The sequence below is a fragment of the Dermochelys coriacea genome, chromosome 2, assembly GCF_009764565.3.
Source record: "Dermochelys coriacea isolate rDerCor1 chromosome 2, rDerCor1.pri.v4, whole genome shotgun sequence".
Taxonomy (NCBI): domain Eukaryota; kingdom Metazoa; phylum Chordata; order Testudines; family Dermochelyidae; genus Dermochelys; species Dermochelys coriacea.
In genome coordinates, this window is record NC_050069.1 from 158,509,037 (window position 1) to 158,536,477 (window position 27,441).

The 27,441-nt window shown below is 41.1% G+C and overlaps 1 protein-coding gene across 5 annotated transcripts in view; it reads left to right on the forward strand.

The window, feature by feature from the left end:
* The window catches only part of PLEKHG4B (pleckstrin homology and RhoGEF domain containing G4B), a 168,166-nt gene that overhangs the window by 101,849 nt on the left and 38,876 nt on the right, over window positions 1–27,441 (forward strand). For all 5 annotated transcript variants that reach the window (XM_043508576.1, XM_038390722.2, XM_038390724.2 and 2 more), the window contains 9 exons: window positions 4,027–4,120; window positions 8,601–8,687; window positions 9,812–9,928; window positions 10,920–11,018; window positions 11,872–12,014; window positions 15,059–15,197; window positions 16,800–16,922; window positions 18,269–18,433; window positions 23,437–24,353. In XM_043508576.1, the coding sequence (XP_043364511.1) occupies window positions 4,027–4,120; window positions 8,601–8,687; window positions 9,812–9,928; window positions 10,920–11,018; window positions 11,872–12,014; window positions 15,059–15,197; window positions 16,800–16,922; window positions 18,269–18,433; window positions 23,437–24,353 (1,884 nt within the window). The remainder of the gene's footprint in view (window positions 1–4,026; window positions 4,121–8,600; window positions 8,688–9,811; window positions 9,929–10,919; window positions 11,019–11,871; window positions 12,015–15,058; window positions 15,198–16,799; window positions 16,923–18,268; window positions 18,434–23,436; window positions 24,354–27,441) is intronic.

Consider the following 27,441-nt stretch of genomic DNA (forward strand, 5'->3'; position numbering starts at 1 on the left):
CCCTGTCATACCCTAATTCAAAGCAGTGGCATATTTGGCAAATGCAGCAGGCCTGATTGTCCCTCACAATAAGCCATATATTGCTGTACCAAGGAGGCTGGATAGCTGACTGACATATCCAGCTGAAATTTCCTGGTTTAAAGGAGTCCTCAGTTGGCTAAGAAGTCCCCTGAAGCTCTCACCAGTTGGTCTAGTTTAGAGCAGCCCTGAGGGAACCAGGCCACTACAGAATAAATCCCAGGATCCGCGACCCAGAAGCATTTTCTTTGTTTGGGTGCACATGAGAATCTAGTCTAGTATAAGAACATAAGAATGGCCATACTGGATCAGACCAAAGGTCCATCTAGCCCAGTATCCTGTCTTCCAGCAGTAGCCAATTCCAGGTGCCCCAGAGGGAATGAACAAAACAGGTAATCGTCAAGTGATCCATCCTTTGTAACCCATTCACAGCTTCTGGCAAACAGAGGTTAGGGACACCATCCCCACTATCCCTGGCCATTGCTGGACGTATCCTCCATGAATGTATCTAGTTCTTTTTGAACCATGTTATAATCTTGGCCTATGTTTATCTACCACTGCAGAAAAATGTCTCTCCACTTTCAAGAAAGTCTACTTTAGCACATAACTCCAGAGAAATTAATTTTTCTGTGTAACAAACCCTTTTGTTTCTAATTCACAAATTTTGTATCAAACTCTACAGACTCAAAAACCAAAGAAAAGTACAGTTAGGGCCATACTGTTCCAGGTTTGTATGTGAAGGGGACAAAGAGCAGGGATAGATGCAGTTGTGGTGCTCACGGAAGCCAAGAAATTGCTGCCTCTTTTTGCTCCCAGGGCCATATGTTACCCCCTAGAGGACCATGACCTCACTCAACGTTGACCCCACACGCTGCCAGATGCATTGCAGTGCATTCCCCTGTATGCCAGGGAGCTTAGGGAGGGGTTGTACCTTTTTTTGGGTCTGAGCCAAAAGCCCAGTGAAGTCATTGGAAGTCTTTTTGTTGATTCAGTGGGCTTAGGATCAGGCCTTGAGTCACAGTCCTTTCCCCACCACTTCTTCTAGCCGTGTGGCTCTGCATCACCCTCTGCTTGGGTGGTGCCTGTAACCATGCCTTTGTGGGTCAGAACTGAGAATAGGGAAGACACACCCCAAAACTGGTGGTTATTCTCCCATAAAATATACCAAAGCAGCAACAAAAGTAAACTTCTCTTTCACCACACTGGCTAACAAGAAGTCAGAAAAGTAGTTTCCTTAGGCATTCCAGTCCTTGTATTGCTACCAAAAACACTAGACTTAAAGATGAATGGTTCTTTAAAAATCAATTTAATCAAATAAAAGGTTCTTCTGATCCCAAAAGACCAGCCACACTCCCAGGTCAATATATAACTCAGATCTTGCCCAATAATCATGCTATTGCCATTCTTTTAGTATCTAATATCTAAAGTTTTATTTATAAAAAGAAAGAGGGGTGAGGGTTAAAATTGGTTAAAAGAATCAAATACATACAACAATTGCAAAGTTTTTGGTTCAGGCTTGAAGCAGCGATGGCATAAACTGCTGGCTTAAGTCAAGTCTCTGGTTGCTTGCAAATCATTGGAAGGTCCTCAGTCTCTTAGTTAGAATGCTCCCATTAGTATAAGTCCATAGTCCCAGAGGTATGAGCAGGAGAGAGGCTTGAGTAAGAAAGAGGCAAAATGGAGATGTTTCCATGGTCTTTTTTAGCTTATGCCAATTGAAGGGATTCCCAGTGTTCTCTCTGTGGAAAATTATAGGTAAACAATTGTGTTTGGGGTCACATAGGGAAGTCGCATGTCCATGCATGTTTTCGCTTAGTCATAGCAGGAAAGGCCATTAAGTATAGATAGGCATCTCCCTTGGTCCATTGTGAGTTAAGACTAAATACCTTGTGGGCATTACCCCAAGAGCAAACATTTGAAATCCAGATATAGAGCCAATACTTATAACTTCAAATACAAAAATGATTCATGCATACAAATAGCATAATCATATTCAGCAAATCATACCCTTTCCATAGACACCTTTCTTAATGTACTTTGTAAAAGATTTGTTGCAATTATGTAACAGTGGTAGCAACAATGATCTGCATGGTCATATTTTAATCAGATAACGTCACGGTGCCTAGTTGGGCAATCTAGCTCCTACCTCTTACAGAAAAGTCATATAGAATTTTATAGGGACAAAACCAATAAGGTTCTACAGAGCAAATTGTAAAACCTGTAGAATGTAATAGAGAATGCTGTTCTTTCTCTCAGGATGGTGGAAGAAGGGAACTGCAGAACGAATATAATGTTCTATTCACATCTATAAGATGTTTTTGCATGGGGGGAAATTGGGATTCCTATTAAAGTGAATGGGAAGTTTGCTATTGGCTTAAAAGGAAGCTAGATTGAGCCCAAAATCTGTACTTCCCCACTACAGGGCATAATAAATTAATGTCTGATGGTTGTACCCACTCACGTCGCAGTGAAGGTGCCTTAATGTTTAATAGTGTAATTCTTTTTTTTTTCTTCTGAACTTGCTTTGCAACCCTGACATTCTTTGAATGTAATGTTTGCCTTGGAATGGCCCTTGCTTTTTAAAGTAATGTTTAATTGTTCATTGTGTATATATATCATTAATCCCTTTAAAGGTAATTACTGTTTATACTTAGTGTAAATATATGTAACCCCATATTTAGATTATATAATTACAGCATGTAAAGATGAGCCTAGAGGATGATAAAACAGCTTTTAAACAAAATTTGAAACAACGTATTTCAAGTGTGTAACATCTGAGAGGTCAAATCCTGTGCAGTTTGTTTCAGCACGGGTGAATTTCACCCTTAAAGCGAGTGCAGTTAGGCCTTAGAATAGTCCCCAATACTGTAGTTTCCCCTGAATATAGCAGTGTCATTCGCTAGTGTTATGGGCTGGGATTTTCAAAGTAGCATAGAGGGAATCAGGCACCCAAATTTGTTGAAAGTGTGTTTTAAAATCCGAGTCATAGAGTCTATAATCTTGACTAACTGAAAAGTCGGATTGTAAGAGCACAAATGTATTGGGAATCATACCTCCTTTTTGCCTTCTCATTTAATGCTAAAACTTTTTACGGCTCTAATAATTTTCTCCAAAGCCACACAACTCCTACAATGTTTAACTCAGAGTAAATGTTTACATCTAGATGATAAAACCCTCATATTAGGGAAAGCATTTCAGTTACACCAGTCTATCTGAAAAATAGGGATATTACCATTTGACACACCAGCACAAGGCATCAGTCTGCCATGCAATTAGTTCTTCATGAGCGTGAACTCATTTCAGCTTAGTATTACAGTTACAGATCATTTCCCCCACCCTCAGACCTTATGCAGAGAGAGCCCTCTCCACAGAAATCTACACATTTTCATGAGAAAAGTGACCCCAACTACTTGGCTGACACCACCAACCCTATCTCCAGACTTACAGAGAGCCTTCTCCAGGGATAGAGATCTGGTCATGGATGGGGGATCATTGTCTAGGTACATTGTTACTCCCCCCACCCTCCATAAACCTGGAGGATATCTACTGTGGCTGTATTATCTTAACCAAACAGCCATTCCATACAGGGGAAACTCCACTTTTAAGGCATTGGGGCCGGGGGGCAGAGTTCTAGATACAGTGGACAACTGGAAAAGGAGCTATGCTGACAGGAGAATGGGAAGGGCCACAAGGAATCTAGAGACAACACAACAGCAAATTGTTCATCCCTGATGGTATGATCTGGAGAAAACTCTGAGAGGGAAGCACAAGTTTTCCCACCCCTGAGCTCCTACAACAGATATTTTAATAGGAGGGGCTGACCTGCCCATAATAATTTTCTGCATAATATACTGTCTGCCGCTTTATTTGTGACTGGAAATAAAATATATTTGTTCTAGATGGCCCAATCATCAACCTTTTTGTTTGAATACAATTTTATAAATATTTAGCAAATACTTTTATCAAGAGGAAATGCAGCTTAGGAAATATCTGCCTTTCTGTTTCTAGGAAGGAAGTACGTGATCTGGGGCTCGTTATTTTAGTGGATGCTCGTAAGTGCCAGCCTAGTCCTGGTCTTTTCAAAGCTTTCCCAGCATTACAGGTAAGTGTTAGTGCTTATGGTGCATTGTTTAAGAACACAAATTAAAATATTAGTATTTTTAAAAATTGTTGTTTGTATTTTGGTAGCACCTAGAGGCCCCTAATCAGGTACTGGGGTGTTGTTTTTCTGGGTGCTGTGCACACAGACAATCAAAAGATGCCTCCTGTCCCAAAGAGCTTACAGTGTTAAACTTAATGCCAGTTGTAGTTCTTTCCTTTCCGAATTACTTTCTCCATTCAGCACATGAAAAAATTAATTTGTGATACACAATAGGATCATCAAAGGATCAGTTGAAAAAGTTAAAGCAGATTAGGTATAAATATAAGTAGAAGGAATAGATTTAAAATACAAAATTACAAGTATGGTATATTCTTGAGAGGAGTTTAGTGCTAGTTCTACAAAAAAAAAAAAAAGCACTGTCTGTCTGTTGACTGTTAAGCACTGTTAAGTACAGTTTTCTCAAACAGTGAGTAGGACTAGAGCAACTTATTGGGAAGTTGTTATGGAGATTCATTTGCATTTGATATTATCCAACAATCATTTTGTTAACCTGTAGTTTGGTGCACAGAGGGAAACAAATAGCAAAATAAAAGTTACACAGAATGTCTTGACAACTGAGGCCAACTTTTCTCCTGTCTTTAATGGAGTGAATTGTTTTTGTTTGCACAGTGAAACTAAAGATCTGTAAGTGCTGGTTCACTGAACAGTTCAAAAAGGAAAAGACGCTAGGACAGAGATCTCAGTATCTTCTAGTCTGATTTTCTGTTACAACGTATTTTGACATTACAGTGACTCTAACACGTCATCATCACAACAGCCTTTTAATGTGCTTGGCTTCCATCAGTATTCCTTTGACAAGGGTGAAGTCTTTTTTGTTCAGTTCAGAATTAATCACAGGCAGAAAATGGACATTCTTCCAAAGTTCGTACATCCCAGCCTTCTTTCTGAATCATGACAACAGCAAAATGAAAACATTGAAAACTCACGGAGAGAGGAGTGAAATTTTCCCATGGAGCATCTGCTTTGAGCCATAGTTGACATTTAAGGTTATACAGTGCAGGATGTAGATATGGTAATCATGTTGTTCAAGGAGAAAAATGACAAAACAAGAACAAGTTGTTGTAGATGATGACATTTTTATGATTCCTCTCACCTTCTTACTCTTTCCCATCTACCCTCAAAAGCCCTATATTGTAACTGCACTCTGATTAAAAAGACACTACGCTGTCCATCTGAAAGACGCTACACTGTCCATTTGATCAATTAAAAAAATTAAAGTTAAAAGTAGTTTCAGATATTAAACCTTCTTATTCTCCTGACCATCTTTCCTAAAATGTTTTCCCCTGTCCATTTACTGTATGAAGAGCCACACAAACATGAGAGGAAACTGATTGACTGAAGCTGCAGTCCTGTAATCAGCTCCACATAGTACCTGTATGAGGCCTAACTGACTAAAAAAAGGGAAACAGTGGAACTGTTTCCAAAGTGCTGTCAGGTGCCCAAAGTAAACAAAGTAGAAGGCTAGAGCAAAATGATTTTTGATCTTTAATCTTTTATGGTTCTAGTCAGAACTTGAGTATTGAAACAATAGATCAAACGTTTTCAGACTTGAGGTGCAAGTACCTCCAGCTACTGCGTTTACTTAACATCACCCTGTGAGTTTTACACAGCCATTTTCCCACAGCTGCAGACAGACACTAACCATATGTAGCACTTAGATCTAGATAGTTGCCCTTCCTACACACAGCTGGTGTGCCGAAGCAAACAATTTAGAGAAAAAAGAAATATGCACTGGGAAAATTTCCATCAAATACTCAAGTTTTCATTGTAACTGAATCTTCTAAATGGCTTTGCATCCAAATTGGAAAAAAAGGAAATCTACTGAATTCACATTGATGTAATTATTTTATTAAGATGGCTTTAGTGTTTTCTTAAGTATATTACACATTTGAGATGTGGCAGATATGCCCTGAGGAAAAACATGTCATCACAGGATGATGAATTGAATCCTGGAACCAAATGAGTTTGTTTTTGGCACAGTGTTTAACAAGATATTTGTTATATTTTGTTAAATCTTGAAAGCAATGAAAATGTGGAATTAGGTAGATAGTTTTATTATAATGAAATTAAATGTAACAGTTTGACAATTTTTCCTTTGTCAGCTCCATTTTTAGAGTTTAGATGTTTTTAGACTAGCCATTTCAATTTAGAGTGGGCTGAAACTTGGTCTGTGTGCTTGGGCGGAGAATGGGTTGCCATTAACACCAAAAAAAAAAAATCAATTAGTTTGGCTTTTTCCATTTTGAAGTGCACATGCAGGAGACCTAACTAAAATGTGGGCTTCGAGATACCCTCTTCCCACAGGCCAGGAGCAAACACTGTTGAACTTTTGAAAAACAACAAAGATGAAGTACTAATTTTGCCAATCTGGAAAGGTGACCGTTGTGCTTCAAATATAAATGTGGCCACTTGAGCCTGTGCCATAAACGTACATTGGACTCTGCATTACAGCATGCTTTGCAGCTGCTGTGATTAAAGACTTAATATATCATCCTTTAGAAAGGGCTCAGAGGGAGGACTGATGGATTTGTTGTTATCATTCTTGTCATTCTATTTATAACATCAGTTCCCTCTTTTTAACTTACTAGCCTTCAGCTCACTCTTATTTCCTCCTCAGCCCAGCATTGGTTGTGACTGTGGTCATGCAGGCAGGACGGGGACTACTTGCCTAGGAACCCTCATGAAGAGTCTTTAGAGGGGGTGGGAAGTGGGAAAGAGCCTTGGCACCAGGGCCGTCCCTACCCATACGCAAAGTATGCAGCTGAGTAGGACACCGCACCAAATTTCCTGATGCCCTACACAGCTGCGTATTGCTCCAACCCCTGCTCTGCCGCTTCCCCATGGCCCCCCCCCCCCACTCCCCTGAGGACTGCTGCAGGGCCCGACCCTGCACTCACAAGGGGCACCAGTAAGTGGAGCGACCTGGCACCATGCACAGGGAGGTGTAAGCTGCTCCAGGAAAACCGGACAAGTAATTTACTTTTCCCCCAGAGCAAAGGGGGAATGGAGGAGGAATTGTTCTCAGTGTTTGTTCTCTGTCTCAGGGCAGGCCTCTGATTCTGGGCAGACTGTAAAATTATAATCAAGCCCCAAGTGAAATCAGAGTTAACTGTGCCACTCGGCCTGTATCGTCCCAATGTTCAGTCTTTGCATTAGAGCACATCTGATGTGTATGGCTAAGCAGTGTTTTCTGAAGTATCCTTTAAACACAGAGATGGAAAACGAGAAGGAATATTAGATAAAGATAACAGAAAATTAGAACACAGAATACTGATAATGAAAAAAGCCAGTAACACCAATAGTACATTGTGTCATAGCAACAGAAATAATAAATCTTTTTCGCAAGCTGTGGAGTCACAATGGATATGATGATGCAGAAGCACTCCAATCAAGATTTAGGGCTAAAATATGAAGAGTTGCTTTGTGCTTCTATGTGAAGCACCAAATGGCCTACAATTCACTGGCAAGAATGATGGATGGTAGATAGGCAGCAAACTCATGTGCTCTGCCTCCTGAAACCTCTGTTTGAATAAGAGCTGCAGAATAAGGAAGGTGTAACAGTGATATAATACCTACTTAAGGCCCTACATCAAATTCATCTCCAGCACTGAGATGAATTAGGCTCTGATCCTGCACTCACTGAAAGCAGAGGAAACACTGATTGACTTCAGTAGGCATTGGATAAATCCCTAAATGCCTAATTGACGGATTAAAAAAAAATATCCATGCAATGTCTTTTGAGACCTAATACCCTCTCCAACAGCCACTTTTATAAGAGAGAAAACACCATCAAAGCAATACTGCATGAAGCAAGAAATATGAATGTCATCCTTTATTAGTTAAAGTATTTAAACTTCAGTTACTGTTTGAATGTGTATAGTTTACAACATGATGATGGAGTCTCATGTTGATGTCAACCTATGAGGATTCAGCAAACCCTACAGGTGAACACACATATGTGAGGTCACACCAATGTGAGAACCACGAACACAGTTATATGTGCGATAGACAAGATTGACCATGATCATTGCAGGCTATTGTATCCTTGTTTTGTGCTGTTCACATTTTTCACATAAGGCTTTTTAACACCTTATGGGAATAACGTAGTGTAAAGCAAGGACACATACGGCATAGGTTAGTCACTAAGAAAACATAATTGCAGTTATAGAGTAATCCAAGTTAATTTTATTGAAGAATAAAACAATGTGCTCCTGCAACAAAAAGAACTGAATTTGACCCCATAACTACATTTATTATAGGAAAAATACATTATTTAAAAGTAACGATTTAAAGATACTTCTTGTCTTATGATGCTCATGTTAACCAATCAAGCTGAATTTTAAAAAACGACAAAAAGGAAAAAAGGTTGGGAGGTTCATAATAAAGCATTTCTCTAAATTCATTTTGCTTTGCTTTCCAGAGTGCAGTTCCTCACTCCATTCATAGTGTCTTGATATTGACTGAGAAGGAATCTGCATTTAGACCTGACAAAGATACTGCAATTCAGGTAACATTAAGAATGTGCATGATATTTTGTAAAGTTAAAATTTGTTATGAAAAGTTACTTTGCAAAATGTAACTTTATGACATTTTATTTTGTTTAGAAGAAATTGATTTCGTTGTTTTTAAGGGGCAAATTCTACTATTACTCACTGAATAATCCCTAATACTTTGAGTAGCTCCAATTCAGTAGCACCTTACTGTGTGAGTAGTGCCTCTCAAATCTATATCTATCTATAACGTGCTTCTCAATGCAAATCTCATTTTCGGTACTTATGTGGCTGCCGTTACCATGATATCTGAGCACATCAGTTATTAATGTATTTATCCTCACAACAGCCCTGTCATGTAAGGAATGTAAGGGTGGCGGAATTTGCCCTTTTATGGCTAGACTTACTGCGTAAACCAGTTTGCTGAATTGTATAAGTGGATAGTCAGAAGTATGTTTATGTGAATTGTGTTCTTTGCAATAACATAATGACTTGCTGCTGTTGTTTCCTATGCAGGAATTTTATAAATAAAGTATTTTTAAAAATACAAATTTGATGGATGTTTGAAATGAATATAAAGGGAGCTGAAGTTAAAGAGCAGAAATTAATTTATTATTTAAATCAAATCAATCAGAACAGAAGCTTGTTCTCCTGAACTTTGTATGTAGAGTTAAAATATACTATTTTCTCCCAATAAAACTTGATACCCAAAGAATTTTTAACAATGTCTCTTTTTTTTCTTTATATGTAATATTCTATTGGCATAGATGGTTGTTAGAGATAGAAGTCACTTGAGACTTTTTTCCTTTCAATCTTGTATATATTTTAACAAATATATAATAGTAACAGAAAATATTTTCTGCAAATAAGATGTACTACTTTGGGCAAGATCCTCAGCTAGTGCAAATTTGCATAGCTCCATTGACTTCCATTCCAGAAAACAGAGTATTACACATGAAGAAAATCTGAGGCCAGGGTCTTGACTTCACTAGATCTGCACTCATTTATACCCGCTTGAGGATCTGGTCCTCTGTCTCAAGAGATTCTGTAAAAGATTTTGACAACTGGCACTATGTATGTTTTTCCCAGTGGTTTCATTTATGGCATTAATACAGCTCCATTCACAATTTTTCTTTAACAGTATGAAGTCCTCACATCACTGAAGGCTCTGCAAAAGCACATTGACTGTACCCAGCTGACAGCAGAATTTGATGGAGCCTTTCTGTATAACCACCATGACTGGATACGTTTCCGAAAGGTAAGATAGTGCTTGCAGCTCCCATTACTTGTTCGCCTCTGATTTTATTTTCCCTTTTAGAATGTTCTTGATGGAATTTAGTAACTTTTATTCCTCATAAAAATGAGAAACAAACAGTGCTAGCCTAGAGTCTTGTACACTGCATGTAGATAGTGTTGAAACTTCCCCACACAGCTCTGCTGATGTATTCTGTTAATCCCTGGCTAAATCAGTCCTTGGCCTCTATTCAGCTATGTCGTGGTTGCAGGATTCAGACAGATTTCCACTCTGGATTATGTTAGAATTGCCAAACTCACTTTCTAACACGTATCTGAATCATTAGGGCCAGATCCTCAACTGGTGTCAATCAGTTTAAAGTCAATAACGGGCCCTGAAGTTTTCTTCATGTGCAGTACTTTGTCCTCTGGCAGTGAAGTCAATGGAGCTATGCCAGTTTATGTCAGATGAAGATCTGGGATCTATAAAGACTGTATATAAGCACACATTCCAAATACTGACTTGGAAAGCAATGACCTTATTTAAGGCTATGCCTATTTCGATGATGATAAAAAAACAAACCTGTGTCTAAAGTCTAAATGCAGTTTTTATGCCATTTAATTATTTCAATTAAGGGAGTAATTTTTTTTACTGAAATAGATCTATACAACCTTTAGTGTGAATGCAGTTATTCTGGTATAAAAGTGTCTTTTATCTTTGTAGCTTATTCCCCTTATTAGTTTGGCTTATTCCCTTTATTCCACTTCCCATTTAGGAATAGTTATACTGGTATAACTGCATCCACACTAAGGGGATTGTACCACTTAACTATACTGGTTTCAAACTGGTATAGTTAAAGCAGTACAAAAACCATGTGTAGACAAGCCCTTATTGTAATTAACATACAAATAACTCTTTGTGACCATCTAGGACACTTCAAGTTTAAGAAGCCAAAGCTATTTCCTGAGACTGTCTTTTTGAGTGTTTTAACTGTCACCGTGTTTTATTGCTGCAGAAACTGGAACCCTTTATTACAAACTGCAAAGAGGCCATTGTCTTTCTACAGAACTCAGTCTGTTCGCTGAACTCCAACAGAACCCTAAGTACAGTGCAGGTAAGTATTAGCTGATGTCACAAATGCTATGTCTTGAATTCAAAAAATTGGAAGCCTGAGGTAGCTCAGTAATATATTATGGTGGTTATTAGAGAGAAGCTGAGGAGGAGATATTTGGATCCTGTCTGCATCAGGTTTAGACTAGCTTCAGTTACAAGGTCAGAATAGGGTGTCAAGGTTTAGATCACCAATGTCCCATGAGCTGTTCTCACAAAATTTGAAACCAAGATTATAGACATCTTGCAAGATGAGCCCTTCTCATAAGGTTTCTGCCACACCTGAAAAACAAACCCTAGAAAATAGACACTTTGGGGTTTTTTTAATGCAACACAAAACTATAGGGATGGGTTCAGGTATAGTCATTCAAATTTGCATCCCTTTAATTTTAAAGGAGTTTGGATTCAAGGTTTCAGGTTTGGCCCATCTCTAATTATTGTTGTTTTAATCATTTTCTGTTAAAGGTGCCAGTTTACTAGCCATGGAAATTGAATTCCTCTGTTCACAAAAGAAGCACAGTTTAGTCAATAATACGACAGGCTTCCCCACACTGCCTTGCCAGAGTGCCTGAATCAATCTGAGGGACAAGTGTAGTGAATGAGAGAGTAGTTCAGTCTCCATAATGTTTTGGCCAAAAATTATTGCTAAAACTGGTTCAGCTCCACCAGTAGAAGCAACGCTGGGAAATGTAGGGCAAAAATTACAGGTGGGAACAAGGCATTAACAGGGTTATGTTACTTCCCTGACCAATGTGCCCATGGATTTGTTTTATAAAAGCCATGCTAGCCACACTGTGGTACCAATACACTATCTAGGTTTCTAGTAAAATGAGATTAATTGTGTTTGTTCTGTATAGGAAGTCAGTGACTTAATCGACAAACACAAGACAATGATGAAACTTGTTTTGGAAGATGCCTTGCTGGTAACATTAAGGCTAGAGGGTGGGACAATCCTTGCAAGACTCAGGAAAGAGGAATTCTGCAATACAGAAGACTACCGGTAGGTGCTTGCTTTGCAATAAATGCTGCATCAGAGACCCATGTTAATCAGAGAAGAGAAAAGGGAGAGAAAGGGCTTGTCTACATGGCGCTGCAGTCCAGTGTCTGTGTGTGTGTGTGGGGGGGTGAATTGTAGAAAGCACAACATGCTTGATTAAACTGCCCATGTAGACCCTGCTGGTGTGAACTAGAAGGCACCTAGCTGGCAGCGATGAAGTCCTGTAAGAGCACTGTAACAGGATTGCTGGTCCATCATATGAATCTGGGCTTGGCTCTCCTGTTCCCGTACACTTGCTCCCAGTTGGGCCAGTTCAGCATGCAGGGCAGCATTTGGAATTATAAAAGGTCAGTCAGGAGCCGGAGCAGACTGAGTCAACCAGACAAGAGAGATAGGAGAAGCCCCCGGAGAGAGAAGGTGGTTCCTGGGAGAGCAGCCAGAGGGGTTTGTGGCTGGCATCCCCTACCCAGAGCCTAGGGGCTGGAAAGAACTGACAGCAAGAGAAGCAGCCACAGAGGGTGATGCCTGCTGGCTCTAAACCAGAGAGCTAGAGCCAAGGGCTGAAGGAAGGGGAACAGCAGAGCGACTTAGTCCCTGGTGTCTCCTTGCCAGAGAGCTGGGCCCTAGAGGAGACATGAGGACACTCCCAGCTAAGAAGCATGTGGGAATTCCTGCTGCAAAGAGCAGGGTTGTGCCCCAGAAGGAAGGGCTGGGGTGGGTCTTCTGACAGAGGACAACTGACTCAGAGTATATCTACACAGCAACTAGACACCTGCTGCTGGCCCTGCCAGCCAACTTGGCCTCACAGGGCTCGGGCTGCGGGGCTGTTACATTGCTGTGTAGATGTCTGGCTCAGGCTGGAGCTGGGGCTCTAGGACTCTGCAGGGCGGCTGGGTCCCAAGCTCGGGCTCCAGCCCAAGTCTGGAAGTCCACAAAGCAGTGAAACAGCTTCACAGGCCTAGCCCCTCAAGCCTGAGTCAGCTGGCACGGACCAGTCGCTGTTTTTTCTTTGCTGTTTAGTCATACCCAAAGAGTCCAGGTGTAGTGGAAGACACTAGGATGGTGAGAACCAAGCCGGGTTTTAAAGGCTACGTGCACTGGGGGATGTAGATGTGTTTGGGACTACTAGTTATGGACTTTTGCACTATGTTGTTGTTAATAAATTATGATGGACTGGAGCAGTGGCTCTCAGCCGTTCCAGGTTACTGTTTCCCTTTCAGGAGTCTGATTTGTCTGGGGTACCCCAAGTTTCACCTCACTTAAAAACTACTTGCTTACAAAATCAAACATAAAAATACAAAAGTGTCACAGCACACTGTTACTGAAAAATTGCTTATGTTCTCATTTTTACCATATAATTATAAAATAAATTGATTGGAATATAAATGTTGTACTTGCATTTCAGTGTGATACTTGAGCTTGTTCTTCTCTTGTGAGCTTTGTCTGAAACCCGAGCCCTGCCGCCCAAGGGCTGAATCATGTAAGAGCTTCACAGATCCCACTGTGGCCACCCCTAATGCCGGCTCTTCACTTGCGACCCTAAACCCGTCCCACAACCCCCCTTTGGGGTCACAGGTTGAGAAACATTGATCTAGATGAGTTGAGTACCCCTTGGAAGACCTCTGCATACCCCTGGGGTATGTGTACCCCTGGTTGAGAACCATTGGACTGGAGGATAAACTTATATTGAGTTACTGGGGAGCCATGAGGAAAACTGAGACAAGGAGCCATTTTCAGGACTTCCCCAGGCCATGAGGGTGTGCCTGAGAGGAGACCACTCATTGAGAACTATGTTAACGCAAACTAAGGTACCTTTTAGTTCATTCCAGCAGGGTCTGCATGGGGCATTTAGAGTGCAGCATGTTAGAGCACTCTACAATTCACACCCTTGTAGACCAGAATGCGGTGCCATTGTAGTCATCCCAAAGAGAGAGGAAATGTAACAAAGGGAAGATGTGTGTAATACCTTAATAGATTTCATGTTCCCTCCTAAGGAGAATAGCAAATATAGATGTTTTGTGCCAGATACTGCCCTCATTTATACATACACAGTTCCCAGTGAATGAAATGAGATTTACATATAAATCTCCTAGGGCTGTATGTAGCATTTGTCCCTATGAAGTGATCGACCTAAGGCAAAACAGAGTAATAAACATTAAATTGTCCAAAAATTTCAAAAAGAAGCAATTTTAAAATCTCGCCATCTGAAAAAGTGCTTCTCAATTTAACAGAAAATTTCAGAGAAACTGTTATCATATACTGGGATTTAAGCTTCAGATTTTCAGAACATGAAGTCAAGATATCTGTTTTTGGTGGGGGGGTAGAGGCTAGCTGAAACTCAGTCTTATAATGGAAGACTGGTTGCAGACTTAAGTCTGGAGAGATTTGGGCCTTCCCTAATTCAATTATTTAATACCACATGCAGTGTGAGATAGCGAGGGGACTGGTGGGCAGACACATACCTGGGGAGTCAGAAGTTAAGATGGGCAGGTATTATACCAATCTGATCAGATTAGGTAATCAGAGTGCAGAGAATTTTATAACTATAATAAGGTCTTGATCCTGCAAAGTGTTTAAGCACTTGCCTAACTTTAAGCACATGAGTAATCCTGCAGACTTGAAGCTATGGTGAATCAAGGCTTTATATACTGCTCTGGGTTAGTGCAGCCTGGCTGGCTGAAACAACTCCATTTATATACAACAGCCAAGATTTTCAAAAATGACTAGTGATTTTTGGATGCCTTAGAGAGTCTGCTGAGCTACACATACTTGAGCATCCAGCAGCTGAGATACCTGAAATCACTGGTCACTTTTGAAAATCTTGGCTGCTATGTATCTGTGGTTCTGAGTTGGATACATTTTCCTTTGACAAGTTGAACAAGCAAACACACAACTAATACGTTCTGTAGTTGTTGGCTTGTTGGCCCAAGCCTCCTTTGCTTTGCCAATTAACAGATTTGATGGTTGTCGTCTTCGGAAACATAGAGTGGACTTTTCTGGCATTGTGTTTGCACTGGACATTTATGTGTCGTTTTTCCTCCTCATAGAGATGCCATGGAGGCGATAACAAGTTTGTACAATCAAGTAGATGAGGAGGTCCATAGGCTAGTTCTCATATCGAATAAGTGTCTGCAACAACTGGAGAATCTCCAGGAAATAAGAAAATTTGAAGAAGATTGTGACCAGGTCAGTACTATTTTTGAGATTTAATTTATATCAGCTATAGGGCTAACCTTCCATTTTTCCATTCATGGGGCCAAATTAATCTGTGAATATAAGCTACATATTGGGCTGGCCATTTAAGTGTGTATGCAGTGCAAATAATGTTACAGTTCAGGGCAACTGCGCCTGTATTCCTTTGTGGTCCAGCAAGGACACCCACTCTTGGCTCCAGGCTCCTCAGCTGTCACCTCTCCTGAGCAGAAATGTGTGTCTCTCTCTCTCTCCTCACCTGGGGTTTTCAGGCTGCACGGTCTCTACCTACACTGGTGAGTTCCCTAGCAAGTCAGACTGCCTAAATAAGCCTGCTTTGCTTTCTTCTCAGAGATTATGAACAGTTGTAATTGCCCACAGTTGCAGGTTACCACACAGCCCTTTCTAAGCAAGCACATTTATTCTTAAGGTGAAAGCATTACACAGAAAACACATTAAAACAATAAAAGAACTTACGTGCCTGCGCCTAAACCAGAGATCCTCCCCCATTCTAACAAGGGCTCTGGTAGGATTCAGTCCTTCAAACCCCAGCATGGGGGTTTTCTGTAGTCACAAGTTCATAACAGCTTTTGCTCAGAACAAGAACCCATATGCATAGGTTAGTCTTTCCTTTCTACAGCCTGGGTCTGTGATCTTTAGAGACCTTGAATTGGTAATCAACCAGGCAGTGGTTCTCCCCTCAAGGCATAGATTCCAAAGGTTGTGTCCTTAGATTTGCATTCCACTCCTCCCAGATATCTCTTGGGAAACCCACTTTACTTTTTCTTTTTTCTTTCTTTTTTCTTCTTTTTGCGAATACAGACTAAGACGGCTGCTACTCTGAAACCACTTCACTTTGTGGATCCTGAAAGTTTGGTTTTTTGGTTTTTTTGGGTCTGGTACTTTGTTTAAAATAGTTCTTTGAAGCTAATAGCACTTCTCAGGTTTTACACTGGCCATGTCGCCTCACTAGAATAGTTATGTACAATCCCACAATAATACATAAATGTTGCATTTATAATACATTGGACTGTAAAGCTATTTAAATTTAATTCAGGTCTCCCAAAGTTATTGCAGGAAGTTGCCATATCTGTCACAAGGGTAAACTTTCCAAGTCACGTAAACATCTGTAATAAATTCTGAGTAAAGAAAATGTAAATATTTTAATAAATGTTTTTAAAAATTAGCACAGACCTTTTGGCTCTTTGTAGTCAGTGAGCTGTTCTAATTATATTTTTATTCATTAATCACTAATGATCTTGTCCTGCAGTCTCTACACAAGCAAATTTCTCACTGAGTTCAATGGGAGTTTTGCCTGTGTAAGGAGTACAAGGTGAGGCCTAACATATGGGGCAAACTGATGTATGTTTGACTAAAGTGTCTGTTACTAAATGCAGTATATAAAATAGCTTTCTAGATAAACTGTATATATGGAGAGAGAGATTTTTTTCATAGTTTTGAAATAAAGAATTTAAAAGATTTATTTGGTGTATGTAGACAAGAGTTTAATTTGCTTTGATAAAGTTGCTTAATTTCCGTGTTAGATATAGTTTACTCTTTAATTTTAAAAAAAAACAAATCTTGTATCCTCTATAGATAAAACTCTGGTTTGAAAATGAAAGCGAGAGATATCTTGGCCCCTTAGATCAAGAGCTGCTTTCTCTGGAAAGTGTGAAAAAGCAGCAAGAAGAATTCAGAGTTTTCAGTGACAAAGTGATGGTAAGTATTGTACTAAGGAACACTTGTTTTTGCTTTTGTTATTTTAGTTGCATTAGCAATAGCCTAGAAAATTAATTGGGGAAATACAAACCAAAGATGTAAGAGATTAAGAATATTAATTTCACTGATTATTGGTAGTAAAACAAGACTAGCTCTGTGGCTCTGGGAAAGTTACTGCCTCTTTAACTGGAATATTTTTTTTTTACTATCCAAGAAGAAAACAAGCAATACATGGAGAGGGAGAGCTATGCATGTGCAAGCGGGACTTCACAAATTCTCAGTACAGCAAAGCATAGTTGAGGAATTTAGGAGAGAGTTTTTAATTAATCTGTGGCCAGAAACAACAAAAATCATAAATGACACTAATAACTCAAGTGCCCATATAGAACTGGGAATAGAACTCTGGACTTGTGTTCCAGAAATAACAGGGCCTGATCCAAAGCCCATTGAAGTAAATGGAAAGACTCTTTTTGACTGCAGTGTAGCCCACACACACCTACCACTTGCGCTAAAGAAAAATTGCTGCTTTCTGTGCTAGAATGTTTACTCTTAAATATTTTTGGAGACCCACCACAGTGCTAGGGTGACCAGATGACAAGAACAAAATATCGGGACTCATGGGGGGCAGCCACAGGCTCACCCCCGCACCAGGGCCGGCTTTAGGTTTTTTGCCGCCCCAAGCAAAAAATAAATAAATAAATAAATAGAGCCAGAGAGCCGCCGAAGTAAAATATCGGGACAAATGGCGGGACAAACAGCTAAATATGGGGACAGTCCCAATTTTATCAGGACGTCTGGTCACCCTAATGTGTGCAGATCTGCTATCACAGTACATCCATGAGGAACAGTAGTACACAGGCACAGCAACCTCCTAGAGCCTGGTAAAGAGAAAAGTTCAGCTTGTAACTATTTCATATAAAGAAATTACATCAAGAAGGGTATAGGAGAGCTGTTACTTGCAAAACAAAAGTTCTTATGATGATATTAAGTGCAACATAACCAGGACTCGTCTAAACATGTAATAATTCTTTTCAAATGTTCAAGCTTAATTGACTGTAGTTTTTGCTCTGATATCATTATATTCTTTCTTTATGCTTCCCAAAAGAAATTTAGATTAAAAAAAGGCCAACAGTAACTTTATATTAGCAGAACAGTATCCAAAAAAAAAAAAGAACCCAAAGGATCAGCAAGAGTGATTATTCACTTTTGCCCTTTTGTTCACTTTACAATTGGCCTATAACAAGATTTGTTGATATTGTATGGAGTAAATGACAATGCTGAACAAGAATTCGGACAGCAGAAGAAGCAATGTACTAATGTAGTATGTTTCATTTTGTATTCAACAGCAATATTGTGAGAAAGGGCTGCAGCTGATACAAAAGAACTGCTCACTGAACTTGGAAGAAAAAGTTCAGGCCTTCAGGAGTTATTTGAGGAATGTCAGCACTCAGACAGAGAAAAGGAAGAGTGAGCTGGAGAAGCTGATCCACTTGTATGAGTTTTACAAGACGGTAAGAAAAACATTTCAGGTTCAATACAGATTTACAGTAGTTTAAATATTTGTGCAACAATATTCCATAAAATGTGTGTTGTATGAGCCCCTTCTCCTCCATTCCAAGGTACTGGAGGTGCTAGTGAGTCTCCCAGGGTGCTGGGAGGTACTGATGCACTTTCCCATACACTGCACCTACTAGCAAGATTTCTTTGAGGTATCAGTGCTGACACTTTTTCTTCTTCTTCTATTGCTTTATTTATTTATTTATTTATTTGCCATGTCCTAGCTAAAGAATAGTTTGTCCACGAGATTTCCAATGAGGCCTGTTTTGGAAGACCCTGGTGAGGTATAGCCCACAGGATCAAATTTGAGGCATGTCAAAATGGCATGTCAGAATCTGGCAAACATCTGAAGGATTGTGATGACCCCTCAAAGTTCACCAGAGCACTGATGAACTTCAAAAGTTTTCTGAAGTAAATTGTAGTTTGGCAGCTTAAAATGACATGCTCTGTTGCACCTACTAACACCCCCACAATAACATCTTTAGGAGCAGGGATCCCCTCCTGCAGCCCTCCCAGGACAACAGTATCTAAAGCCAGCACACGTTAGTGTCAGCACATAAAGCCAGAGCTGTATTGGTCATTCAAGTGCCTGAGCGAGAGAGTATTGGCATTTGCTATTCCCCGGAGTACCTCAACTGTCCAAATAAACAACTGAGAATGGCAGTTCTCTCCTCCCTCCCCCCCTCCAAATAGATGTCTGTTATTTTTCTGCTTTGCATTAAGTGTGGTGTATATATTGGAATAATGGCCAGACAGAGGGCAGAGAGATCAGCGTCATTCAGAAACACACAGAAGCACCAAGGGTCAAAAGAGCAGGCAGAGTTTAGGCAGGATATTACATGTGTAGCTGCAACCCATGAGTGCAGTTTGGGGGGAGTTAGGAGGGGCATTGCTGTGCCTAAACTGCAAGCCTCAAGCAGTCACATAATTTGCCGCCCCTCCTCCCACCAGTGCACAGCCCCGTTGGCCCAACTGGAGGCCCCAACCCGATATAGAAGTCAAACTATGCCTATGCTGCAACTACAGAACAGCCTCTAAGCTGGCTGTTCCCTCCCCAGAATCCCAGCATCTCAGTGAATCTAATGTCACATGCACTGCACATGCAATCACAAGACTGGCAATTAGAAGCTGTTTAAAAAAAAAAAGTATTATAAAATTATAAACCCAGCCAGAAACAGCAGCACCAGAGTGAGACAGATTTTCCTGCATGGACCACAGCCTGGATCTCTTCTTTCTCTTGTGGATGTGTAGGCAAAACCTTTTTAAATCTGCCCTATACACAGATAGTCATACACTGCTCTTAATGGGCAATCCAAGAACTTACATACCCGACTGGCCAGAATTTTCCTCTACACAATTATGAAGCTCCAAATGACATAAGCACCTTTACCCTTCTAAATAATTGTTTCTCTGCTTCTATAATGTAAAGAGCATCAAATGAAAAACATATAAACCCAAGCTTTTTCATATGTATGTATAAAATCACAGAGCAATGCATCCTTGCTACAGATGAAAGCACACAGTAAGACATTATTATCTGTACAACTGTAACACCCGGAAACATCAATCAGGATTAGTGCCCCAGTGTTCTAGGCATTGTACAAACGCAAGATTTCTGCCCAATGACGCTTAGAGTTAAAGAAGATTGTGATCTCCACTGGAAAAATAATTATACAAGCACAAGGTAAATCAGCTTCAAAATAGTTAATCTGGTGATGGAGCAATCTCAAAAGGGTCAGAATTCAATCTGGGCCACCATCCAAAAATGTGGCTGCTTATCTGAAGTGTCCACACTATGGAGAACCCTCACCCAATCCTGGTCTTGTCTTCTCAGAGCAAGGATATTCACCTCTGGTTTCTTTGAAGACAGGCCAGTTCTTTCTTCCGGTTTCTTCAGAGGGGAGGACCACTGCCTCTGCAAATTCAGGATCCTCTTTGAGGACGTAATTGGGCCTAGCCCCATACCTTACAAAGGAGCAGTACAGAACCACACTCAAGTCTTTGCAAGTGGTTGTTGGGGGACCCCCAAAAATCAGGCCTTAGGAAAATGACTGCTACTCAGGTCCTGATTCTCCTCTCACTTGCATCTGTTTTACATTGGTGCAGTTCTGTTGATTTCACTGGAGATACTCTTGATTAACATCATCGTACCCCAATGGAGAATCAGTTCCTAAGGGTTTTGGTTTTTTTCCCCCCTTCTTGTGATTCTGAAAGTTCTAGTGAGTAGGTAACACAGAATATCCATGCAGATTAATGAAACAAGGCTAGTTTCTGTTGGATTTCAAAGCTGGTGTTGAAAACCTTTTCAATATAGCTTCTATATCTTAGAAAAATTGCTTCATTGAGAGTCATTGTAAGCACACTTTTATGTCACAAGAACTCTTTGGCTCCCAGGAACAACCTAAAAGATGATATTTTTGTCTGGTTTAGAATTTTTTAAAATAAGTTGGTTAACAACTGCCAGTAGTATAACAGTACTTCTTAACTTGTGGGTCATTAATTTAGTAATCTAGGCTCTGATCCAGCAAAGCACTTACGCACATACTTTAACACATGGGTAGACCCACTGATTTCAGTGAAAGTGCTGAAAGGTACCTGCACTTAAGTGCTTTACTGGATCAGGACTTATATTGTGTGTACAAGAGGCCGCAGGGTTGAATCCTGTAGAACAAAATTCCTTGACAGGAAAAAGTAGTCTTGAGATGAGATACAAGATTGGCAGTCAGGCATTCTGGGTTTGATTCCCAGCTGCTTCACAGAGTTTCCTGTGTGACCTGGGGCAATTCACCAAACCTTATGAAATGGGAATAATATTTCCCTACTTCATGGGTGTTGAGGCTTAATTCACTAACGGTATGTCTACCCAGCAATTTAAGCCTAGGTTTAGTGAGACTTGAGTCACCTGACCTGTGTCAGGGAACCCTGTACTGCGTTTTAACCCCACATTAAGGATTTTCTGACCTGTGTTTGAACCTAGGGCTCTGGAGTACACATTGCAATGCACAGACCCTAGTCAAAGTAACGCTATTCCAGAGTGCCTAGTGTCCATCTCCCCCCTCCCCCCCGCCATAGTGTTGATGCTCTAGCCCAGTGGTTCTCAACCAGGGGTATTAGTACCCCTAGGGGGTACACAGAGGTCTCCCTGGGGTACGTCAACTCATCTAGATATTTGCCTCTTTTTACAGCAGGCTACATAAAAAACACTAATGAAGTCAGTACAAACTAAAATTTCATTCAGACAATGACTTGTTTATACTGCTTTATATACTATACACTGAAATGTAAGTACAATATTTATATTCCAATTGATTTATAATTCTAGGATAAAAATGAGAAAGTCAGCAATTTTTCAGTAACAGTGTGCTGTGACACTTTTGTACTTCTATGTCTGATTTTGTAAGCAAGTAGTTTTTAAGTGAGGTGAAACTTGGGGTACCCCAGACAAATCAGACTCCTGAAAGAGGTACAGTATTTTGGAAAGATTGAGAGCCACTGACCTAGCCCTACAAATGTGTTGCACTGTGGGAAAACTCTACTGCCCACCCTATTTCCTAACTCTGGTGGTGCTGTTGATGGGACTTATTTGCCAATAAGGAGCACAAATACATAAACTGCACAATTAGCTCCTTTGGTGGCTGTCTGAGTAGAATGATGGCTGTTTGAGAAGGCCTTATACTGAACTACCATCTAATCTGAGAATTGGGCTCTCCAGCGCCGGGCTGAGTCACACTGGCAGGAAAATGCCTATGTGCACCTGTTCTGAGGAAAATTAGCACATCAATTTCCAGGGTTGTCAAATTATTTCAATGAAACTTTGCAATTCTTAATTTTTAAAGTGGGATGTTCAGCAACAGGATTTTTGTTTGATTGTTTTTTTAGTTAGTTTTGTTTATTTTGAAGTTTGACATAAAATGAAGGCATCAGTGAAAACACACACACACACCCACCCACCCTGGCCTGGCTGCTGCCAGCTGCAGAGCAGTGAAGTGCATCCCCAGGACTCAGGGTGCTGTGTGTTCCAACATATCCCAGGCCGGATCTCTTATCCCTGCCCCCACCACACCTCACAGGGTAGGGATATGGGATCCCTGGGAGGCTGTGGGGAAGTTTGGGGCTGGCTCCTATGCTGCCCGGGCACCTCCGCAACACACAACCCTAGGAAGGATGGGGGTGGGGGAAGGGCTGGAAGCAAGGACCAGAGAGTGGAGAGGGACCAAATGGCTGCCCTGCAGGGAGGTGGAGCTGCTGAGGTGTTGGGGATCATCCCTCCCCTGGCTGTGCTGAATCAGGAGCTCTGCCACTCCCACTCCCGGCAGGGCAGCTGCTTAGTCCCAGGTCCATTCTCTGGCCATTGCTCCTTCCCCACCCACATCCCCATTCCCCCGCCCTCCTTGGGACTGCACCACAGATTGTTGGAATAGAGGGGACTAAGGAAGTTGTCTCACGGAACTTTGGGATACATCCGGAGAACCTCTGGGAGCCGAGTCAAGCCAGAGCCACATGCACACAGGAAAGCAGTAGGCTTGGACCCCAGGTCCCAGCTTAACATGGGCTTGGACCCCATGTCCCAGCTTAACATGGGCTTGGACCCTCTAATCCTGGGTTCAAGCCATAGGTTAACACAAGTGGTGTGTGGACACAAGGGGGTTTAGGCTTGAGCCCAGGCTCGAGCCCAGGCTCAAGCCCGGACTTACATTGCTGGGTAGACATACCATAAGAAGCAAAATTCAGCCCTGTGTAAAGGGACAGCACAACGCCTATTCGGCACTTATATCATGTTAAGATCTATTATGAGCACTTAAATGGGACTTAAATGTTGCACAGGCCTTTTGCTGGTCCTCTGTACAAGGCTGACCTTCACCCTGATATTTGTAAATTGCTTTGAGATTCTAAAACGGAAGGTGTTATATGAATACACGGTCTTATTATTTAATGGTATTTTTCACTTTTAAACTAGGCACATGGGTGGATATTACACTGCAATGAATATCTTGAACGTCTTACTATGGAGAACAAATATTCTCAATCAGTGATTCAGAGTTTGCAGAGCTACCACCAAGAAGCTACAAAAGTTTCTGCAGAAAATTTTCAAAAAGTGAATGAGATGGTATTGGGTCTGGCTAGCAAAAAGGAACTAAAACAATGGAATATTTTATGGCTAAAATGTCAGCAAACAAGGCACCATTTAGAAGAGGTCCTTTCTGAAGCTCTCAAAGGTTTCAACAAAGAAACTTCTCGCAGAGTCCCCAAGGAAGCTGATGCAAAAGTTAACTGTGAGTTTGATACTGAAGGTGCTAGACAACCAAGTCAGTCCCTTTCTCGACTTTCTTCTAGCATTGATAACAACATTTGGGATAATAATGTTAAGTCATTGCATAAACCTCAGCATACGAGCCTGCCATCAGGAGTACCACCTTTTTTAGACCATGAGAACACCAATCAAAACATGGATGTATATGTGCCGTTTAATACATCTCCACCACAGACATTTACTCCTCTCTTGGGTGGGCTTCAAAAAACTAGCCCAATCTCAGAAGATATGGACAATGTTTCTACCTCAGGATCAGCCTCCTGCTATTCTGAGCCAGTCCAGTCACCAACTACCCGCCACAGAAAACATCCACTAAAGAAAATCATGAAGAAAACTCAAAGCTTTGAGTTTACTCAGCTCGAGAGCAGCTACAGCGAGTTGCACCGCCATGGATACACTGGAGTTTATATCAAGGGATTGGAGGTGGCCAGCAATGTTGCGGCTGAGAAGAAATACATGCAGCGCTTGAATATTAAAAGCCCTTTGATTAGTAGAAACCGAAGTTTATCTTCCCCATCAAGGATGCATCATACAGAAGATGATGATGAAAAGAGAGCAGGAAGGTGAGAAATGGCCACAACACAATCCATTTTGTTGAGTGAGGAACAAATAAAGTACTGTAATATTCTAAACACTTTCTGGAAAACAGTTTAAAAGAGACATTAAATTCAACATACTGAATACAAAATAAGTTGTTCATTTTAAAGGGACACTGTCAAGTCATTTTAGACCCAAAACTTAGGTTTGATGGGGCTGAGGGAGACGGTTTTTGATAGTTTATACAACTTAATAGACAAAATCCTTGGACTTTTATTTGAGCTCCAATCCTACAAAGACTTACACACATGCTTAATTTTAATGAATCTGTAAACTCAGATTCTGGAGAATTGCTAATATAGTACCCATTTTTAAGAAAGGGGAAAAAGTGATCTGGGAATCTACAGGCCTGTTAGTTTGACCTCAGTTGTATGCAAGGTCTTAGAACAAGTTTTGAAAGAGAAAGTAGTTAAGGACATAGAGGTAAACAGTAATTAGGATAAAATACAACATGGTTTTACAAAACGTAGATTGTGCCAGACCAACCTGATCTTTTTCTTTGAGAAGTTAACTGATTTTTTTAGACAAAGGAAATGCAGTAGATCTAATCTACCTGCATTTCAGTAAGGCATTTGATACAGTTCCACATGGGGAATTATTAGTTAAATTGGAAAAGATGGGATTTATATGAGAATTGAAGGATGGATAAGGAACTGGTTAAAGGAGAGACTACAACGGGTTGTACTGAAAGATTAACTGTCAGGCTGGAGAGAAGTTACTAGTGGTGTTCCTCAGGGATCACTCTTGGGACCCATTTATTTAACATTTTTATTGAAGACCTTGGCACAAAAAGTGAGAGAGTGTGCTAATAAAATTTGCAGATGACATAAAGTTGGAAGGTATTGCCAATATGGAGGAGGACCAGAATATCATACAAAAAGATCTGGATGACATTGAAAACTGAAGTAATAGAAGTGGAATGAAATTTTATAGTGCAAAGTGCAAGGTCATGCACTTACGGACTAACAACAAGAATTTTTGGTATAAGCTGGGGACATATCTATTGTAAGCAACAGAGAAGAAGGACCTGGGTATATTGATTGAGCACAGGTTGACTATGAAACACCAATGTCCTGCAGCCATGAAAAAAGCTAATGCAGTCGAGGGATGCATCAGGTGAGGTATTTACAGTGGAGACAGGGAAGTGTTAGTACAATTATACAGACCACTAGTGAGATCTCATCTGGAATACTGTGTACAACTCTGCTCTCCCATGTTTAAGAAAGATAAACTCAAACTGGAACAGGTGCAGAGAAGGGCTACTAGGATGATCAGAGAACTCGAAAACTTACCTTATGAGAGGAGACTCAAAGAGTTTGGTTTGTTTAGCCTAGCCAAGCAAAGGCTGAGGGGAGATATGTTTTCTCTCTATAAATACCTGGGAGGGAGGGGAGATATTCAAGTGCCAATACGGACACAAGAACAAATGGATATAAACTGGCCATCAATAAGTTTAGGTTAAAAATTCGATGAAAGTTTCGAACCATCAGAGGAATTAATTTCTGGAACAGCCTCCCAAGGGGAGCAGTGGGGGCAAAAAACCTAACTGTCTTCAAGACTGAGCTTGACGAGTTTATGGAGGGGATGGTCTAATGAAACTGCCTGCAATTGTATGTAGCAAATCTGTGACTGCTAGTAGCAAAAATCCCCAATGGCCAGTGATGGGACACTAGGCGGGGAGGGCTCTGAGTTACTACAGAGAATTTTTTCCCAGGTGTCTGGCTGGTGGGTCTTGCTGACATGTTCAGGGTACAACTGATCACCATATTTGGGGTGAAGGAATTTCCCCCTGCTCAGATTGGCAGACCCCGGGGTTGGGGGGGGTGGTTGCCTTCCGCCGCAGCATTGGGCACGGGTCACTTGCAGGCTTAAACTAGTGTAAATGATGGATTCTCTGAAACTTGAAGTCTTCAGATCATGATTTGAGAACTTCAGGAAAAGCCACAAGTTATGGGTCTATTTACAGGAGTGGGTGGATGAGGTACAGTGGCCTGCAATGTGCAGGAGGTCAAACTGGATGATCATGGTTAGGGCCCTACCAAATTCACAGTCCATTTTGGTCAATTTCACAGTCATGGGATTCTTAATTCATGATTTCAGCTATTTAAATCTAAAATTTCAGGGTGTTGTAATTGTAGGGGTTCTGACCCAAAAAGGAGGTGTGGGGGGCAGCGGGGTTTGCAAGGTTATTGTAGAGGGGGTTGCGTAGAAGAGTACCCTTACTTCTGCGCTGCCGCTGGCAGTGGCACTGCCTTCAAAGCTGGGCAGCTGGAGAGCAGCAGCTGCTGGCCAGGAGCCCAGCTTGAAAGGCAGAGCCACCGCCAGCAGCAGTGTTGAAGTAAGGATGGCCTGGTGTATGGTATTGCCACCCTTACTTCTGCTCTGCTGCCTGCAAAGGTGGGCCCTCAGTCAGCAGCCTCCACTCTCCGACCGCCCAGCTCTGAAGGCAGCAGCACAGAAGTAAGGGTGGCATGGTATGGCCACCCTTACTTCTGCACTGCTGCTGGTGGAACGCTGCTTTCAGAGCTGGGTGCCTGGCCAACAGCCACTGCTCTCCAGCCATTGGTTGCTGCTCTCAAGGCACCCCACTCAGAAGGCCGAGCAGAAGTAAGGGTGGCAGTACTGCAACTCCCCTAAAATAACCTTGTGACCCTCCTGCAACTCCCTTTTGGGTCAGGATCCCCAACTTGAGAAATGCTGGTCTCGCCTGTGAACTCTGTACAGTATAGGGTTAAAGCACACAAAAGACCATATTTCACGATGGGAGACCAGATTTCAAGGTCCGTGACGTGTTTTTCATGGCTGTGAATTTGGTAGGGCCCTAATCATGATGGTCCCTTCTAACCTTAAAGTCTATGAGTCTAACTTTACTCATTGTGAGCAGTCCCACTGAAAATCAATAGGACTATTCAGAGGGCATAATGTTGAACACGTGTGTAAATCTGTTCAGGATTGAGGCCTTGGCCTAGTATGAAAAGAAACGTTTCCATATTTTTTCAATATTAATGTGTTGGGATTTTTGGATTTAAATGTTTCCCTCCAGTTTTGGAAAAC